Source organism: Rhinatrema bivittatum, chromosome 6 (assembly GCF_901001135.1).
Source record: "Rhinatrema bivittatum chromosome 6, aRhiBiv1.1, whole genome shotgun sequence".
NCBI lineage: Eukaryota > Metazoa > Chordata > Amphibia > Gymnophiona > Rhinatrematidae > Rhinatrema > Rhinatrema bivittatum.
In genome coordinates, this window is record NC_042620.1 from 193,764,961 (window position 1) to 193,770,960 (window position 6,000).

The 6,000-nt window shown below is 42.1% G+C and overlaps 1 protein-coding gene across 3 annotated transcripts in view; it reads left to right on the forward strand.

Moving 5' to 3' along the window:
* FASTKD2 (FAST kinase domains 2) overlaps nt 1-4,210 on the forward strand; it is a 120,003-nt gene extending 115,793 nt beyond the window's left edge. For all 3 annotated transcript variants that reach the window (XM_029606345.1, XM_029606347.1, XM_029606346.1), the window contains one exon: nt 3,478-4,210. In XM_029606345.1, coding sequence (XP_029462205.1) covers nt 3,478-3,570 — 93 coding nt within the window. In that variant the 3' untranslated portion in view covers nt 3,571-4,210. The remainder of the gene's footprint in view (nt 1-3,477) is intronic.
* Nucleotides 4,211-6,000: the final 1,790 nt, after the last annotated feature.

The following is a 6,000-nucleotide window of genomic DNA, read 5'->3' on the forward strand; positions in this document are numbered from 1 at the left end:
ATGTCCCTTCCACCCTTTTCAATGTCATTGAGCTCCTACCACCTGTAGTAGCATCAGGTGCCCATTAGAGCAGGCAGAGGAAAAAACATCAGCTGAAGGCCCAGCAGCAGTTGCAGCTTAATCCTAGGACTGGTTTTTGACATCCTTGAGGTCCATCTCCTCCAGTGGGGGGAAGGGTCCAGTCCTTCCTTCCAGAATGGATCAGTGTCACCAAGGTCTTGAAAAATGTGAAATATGGCTGCCGCTTAAGTTTATCTCACCTAACCCAATAGATTTCTATCTATAGCTCCAATTGCAGCTGGAGATAGTTGTTCCTTTGCAGGAGTGTGGCAAAAAGTTCTATTCCTGATATTTCCTTATCCCCAAGAAATGAAGGATTGTGATCTATTCTGGTCTTACGGAGGCTGAACAAATTGTTGGTTACGGAGAGATTCAATATGAACTCCTTCCAAATGATTTTTCCCTTTTTCAAATAGGGATTGGATGTATGCTGTAGATCTGAAAGATGCTTATGAGCACATCCCCATTCACCCCCAGTTAGCATGTGGCACATTTAAAACTAATCGGAGAAAGTTCTTCTTCACTCAACGCACAATTAAACTCTGGAATTTGTTGCCAGAGGATGTGATTAGTGCAGCTAGTATAGCGGTGTTTAAAAAAGGATTGGATAAGTTCTTGGAGGAGAAGTCCATTACCTGCTATTAATTAAGTTAACTTAGAAAATAGCCACTGCTATTACTAGCAACGGTAACATGGAATAGACTTAGTTTTTGGGTACTTGCCAGGTTCTTATGGCCTGGATTGGCCACTGTTGGAAACAGGATGCTGGGCTTGATGGACCCTTGGTCTGACCCAGTATGGCATGTTCTTACCTTATACAAAAAGAACTCAGACAATTTCCATCAATATTAAGAACAATGTAGAAAAGGAAATGTCACAATGAATTTCTCTGAATCGCCGTATCCCCACAGGAATAGATATATTTATTTTGTATTTATTTTAAATTATATAGCCGCATCATCAAGCCTGTCAGCGTGTTCTCTGAATATTGACAGGAGAGCCGCCCGGACTTCTAATCATCTGTGGCAGTCTTTTTTTGAGTTTTTCAATTTTGCATTTTTTTAAATTTAACAATCTTTTCTTCACTGCAGCACTTATTTATGATGTGGATCTTAAACAAAAGCTCAACATACGGCCGAGGTTTCGCAGCACCAGCTGCTTCATCAGGAGCTATAGTAAAAGTGCAGAATTCTTATCATAGGCAATCTTTCTCTGTTAAATCGATACCTGTATTTGATATAATTTTTTTAGAAAATATTATCCATTTTGTATCTTTCAATAATATATTAGAAATTACTTATCTCGGGTCGGCGTGCAGTCGGACCTTCAAAATGGACGAACATCGTCTCACAACTTCTTTCCACAAGAGAAACAGAGACCATCGTTTCGTCAGACGCGAGCTTAAAAACAAGTATAGTCCAATCCTTAACTTACACGTCATCTTTCAGTATGACGTCAGTATCAAGTTAGTGTTCACAGAAACACATTTAATTCGAGTTCGGCATTCAGCCCTTTGGGGTGGAGGGTATCTAAAAGATGTATCCATCTTTGTTCTGCTTTCAAGAGTTTTTGATTCAGGTCACCACCACGCCAATGTGGCAAAATCTGCTCTAATACACAAACTTTTAGTTCCTCAAAAATATGTCCTGACTCTGGCCGAGTTTCGCTCTCTGTGGAGAGCTGCCTCAGGGGCTATGTGTATATGCGAAACAGCTGTAAGTGGGTGTTGCTCACGCTCTGCCTATGAAGGTGTATAGAAAGGGTGTTGGCAGTACAAATGAACTATTTAATTACAGATAGCTCAGTATTACTCCATCAATTGTGATTCGATTCATAGCGATTACTTCATCTGATAGAAAGAGTATGTAAGTAAATATTCTGTCCACTGAACAACTCAAAGGGATGGCTGCAGCATGGATTCGAAGGAGTGCAGCCGCATATGATGGAGTACCTTTCTTAGTGATAAGTGCCATCAACAAGATAAGCAGTAAGAAATGGCAAGAAACCCATATTAGTGGCACCTCCCTGCAGGAAAGGCAAGTCCATACCTACATTGTGATTTCAAGCACATCATGTGCACTAGAAAATGCTGAGTGAAGACCCTGCTTTCTTTCCTAGATGTTTTTCTTCCCTTCTCTATTTATCCTTACAACTATCATATCACTTCCCTTCCCAATCCTTCTCTTGCCTCCTCCATGTCGGGGCCATGGCTCACTGCAATGTCGCTGGCCTATTTGGTTCCTCCAGTTAGCGACCCAGAGAAAATCTGACACTTGCTGGCAACAAAGTTGGGTCTCTATGGCTCAGAAACAGTCAGATCTGGCATGTTCCTATGTATGCTCCCACACTAAAACAGAGGCGTGCCTGCAATAGTGTAACACTATAATCACTTTCTTATTGACTGTTGTAATTGTATTATATTAGTGAACCAGCATCAGATATTATTTATGCCTTTAAGTATAATCTACCACCACCTGCCACGCGATGGGCTTCAAGCATGATCATAATTAGCACTGCTGTTTTCAGTCACTTGCTGGAACACTATCCCTAACTATCGATTATTTTGCTTTTCAAAGACAAATCAAAAACTTTACTCAAAAGATTGTCATTATTAAAAATGAGACCATGAAAACTTAATAATTAAATGTCCTGGGATCTCACTATTGATTGTTCCAAGCTTCAAAAACATCCTAGGCTTGTTCCTAGGTATGTTTCCATTCCAGTGCCCCTCTTTCATTCGCTCTTCCTCCTCATGCTTATCTTGCAAAATAAATACTGAGTGCCATAACACTGAGACAAGCCCATTGAACTTTACTGAACAGTGTATGAGATTTTTTTTATTTTTGGAGGACTTATGTATTTTATGATATGCTAATGTACAATATGGGTTTTATAAATCTAGTATTGTGAAGTACATTGGGCAGCTTTGGTAAGACTATGTAGAAATATGAAATAATAAATAAATAACTTAGGCTACAAAACAGTAGAGACTAGTTTGTATGTATTGTTATATTCCATTTTTCAAGCACTTCAAAACAGATGCACCTCCTTTTTGTGGACACATGCTTGAAAGAGGGAAGGGTGAAAGTTGCATTTCTCCCATATTGAGCCTGTATTCTTCCTGGCAGTAACCAGTTGGCATGCTACAGAACATATGAAACTAGCATGGGGGCCACAAAGAGCCTGTAGACCAACTGGTCTTTTTTACGCCGTTTTGTATGCTACCTTTGGCTTCAACTCAGCAAGACAAATGATAAACCATTCTCACTTTTACATGTATCACCCTCTTCAATTTAAATGATACCTGTTTATGAAATGTATCTGTTATAAAATGATCTCCATACCATCCAGCATGTTTTGATTTGTGATTGCTGGCATAAGTTCTGTGCTTAAAAATAATTCTTCTTCTATCTTTAGGTCCATGAACAAGAGTTTGAAAAGCTAGAGGAGGAAGATAGAATTGAGTTTCTCAGGAGCAAAGTCTTCTCAGAGAACACAGCATCGGATTAGAGCCTTCAAGGCCATCATTAAATACAAGTTTGAGATTCCTTCCCCAATTGTGATTTTATAGCACAGAGAAGATACTTTCTGAAATCTGTAGATATTTGGGAATTACTTTTCTAGAGGCTTTCTAAGTTCTGTACATATAACAGTGTTATATGAGCTCTCTGCAAACATAGGAACTGTAACTGATTATCTACAATGCCAAATTATTCACCTGTAAAGGGGAGAAATTTGCAAAATGTAACCAAAGCAACTATGGTAATGTTTTCATGAAAAGTTCTTCCCTTTGTAATGCTTAATTGAGGTGTCTTCCCTTTGTAAACTGTTCTAGTTTGAAAAGACAAATCTGAGGATCTAAGCTGCTCCGTTCTTGAATTGAGGATTCATTGTGATAGAGCCATGCTGACATAATGGTAGTAGTTCTGTAAGAATGCCAGCTGGGAGTGCAGTACACCATCAACAGGGATTAGTGACATGTATTAAATGTTATATCTGTAAATTACTGTTTTTTTTCTGTTTTAAATTAAGAAAATGTACTAACATCAGAAAGAAGCAATGTCCATTCGCTATACAATAATGTGTTCAAAGTGGAAGTGAACTAAATGTTTGCAACACTTAATAAAAATAAATGAATGTGAAACCATGACATCATATACAGTGTGTCATTAGCCACTTAGAATGGCTCAACTTCAGTCACTTATGTCTAATCATATACCATCAAGTTGTGCCACCAAGTGCTATGAAATGTATAATTTCCAAAATAAATCCTATGAAAAATATCAACCATTATGTCTGATATTTTTCATAGATTTTCTTTTGGAAATGATATATTGGTTTGCCACTGGTCCCAGGTAGGAGACTCGTTGTCGTAAGAATTCCTGACCAAGAATGGAGAGGATCTGCCATCTGCTATCAGAGGAGGAGCCAAGCCCAAGCTGAAGAAGAGCAGCTGTTAACAGTGAGAGAGGTTTGGCTCAGGCAGGAGAGGCACCACCATCGGCAGTGAAAGGAGGAGCTGGGCCTGGGTAGGAGACTATCTGTGCCTGTGGTCGAGTTGGGGGTGGGAAGGGGCAGATAGCAGTTGTGCAGGTTGGTCACCAGTGAGGAAAGGTTGGAGGGGTTAGAAGGAAAAGGGGAGAAAGGCTAGAAGCAGAAAGTTAAAACCAAAAGCAGAATAAGTGTTAAAAAAAAAAAAAGACAAAACAAGATATAAAAAGGGGTTTTTTTTATCACTTATTCCTGAAAGTTTGAGTTAGTGCCCATGTTTTCTAAAACTATTTATTTCCACCCTTGAGAGAGGACAGCCTTTAGCAAGCATCTGGCAATAAGTCTTACTCTGAAATTGAGATTGTAGCTCAATTTACTGAGGAAAAGGATCCTATTTTGCATCATTGTTGGACATGGATCAAGATTTAGGAGACGGAGTCAGATTTCAATCTGATGTCAGCCCTAGTACATATACCCCTGCAGGAAGCTCTGCTCTCCAGTATTTCTCCGTCTCCATAGCAGTTCGGGACTCTATACACGCTTGTTCAGCGTTGTATTCTAACCAAAGAAATCCAAAACAAAGAAGAAATTTTACCTCTACAGACGAGCCTCGCTCTCCTGCGATGATACCTATGGGTCCCTCCCCCAGTTGAGAATTCCTGAGGTGATTTCCAAGATCCCTCAGAGGTAGGCCTCGGTCCAGCAGCTGGTTCCCGCCATGGACGTAGCCCCTGGCAACGGGTGCGACTGAGAGGCAGCGGGTGCAACTTCGAGCCCGGTGGTGAAGGTACCTTGCCCTCTCCCCCCGCAGCTGGAGACCGCCCGGAATGAGACCAGGAAACGCCGAGACAAGGTAAGGTAGAAAACTTCCTAAAAGTCTCCAGTCTCTGAGGCTCGGATAGCCGCACAGATCGCCAGCCGGCGTCAGTGCTACCGGGTTGATCAGCCCTGTCCGGGCTAATCCCTGGTCCGATATGAGGGTCCTCCCACGTGGAGACCCTCCGAGGTGGTCACCTTATTGCTCACGTGGTCACCGACGCCATTTCCTCTTGATCGCCGCCCTGTCTGCTGATACGATCTGTGCGCACAGAGGCGAGCCAGGCGCACAAATCACTTGTGCGCATACCGACGCCCAAGAGGGTGCCGGGCGCACAGACACACGCTCAACTGTGCCGGGCGCATAAATTAAATCTGTGCGCACAACAGCGCACGCATCTTCTTGAGTGCACATCCGACCTACACGCACAACTTCGGCGCGGCCAGAGTGCATAACTAAGCCTCCAGGCGTACACTTGAACGCACAAACCGGGGGTTTCTGCAATTCTACGCGCACAAGCCATGGCACCACCAGACAAGAAGCTCAAGGCTCAGGCTGCCCAGCATGCCACATAAGAGCTGCGCAGCACGAAGAGGCTACGGCTCTGAATCTACAGTGTTAGGAGGCCCTGG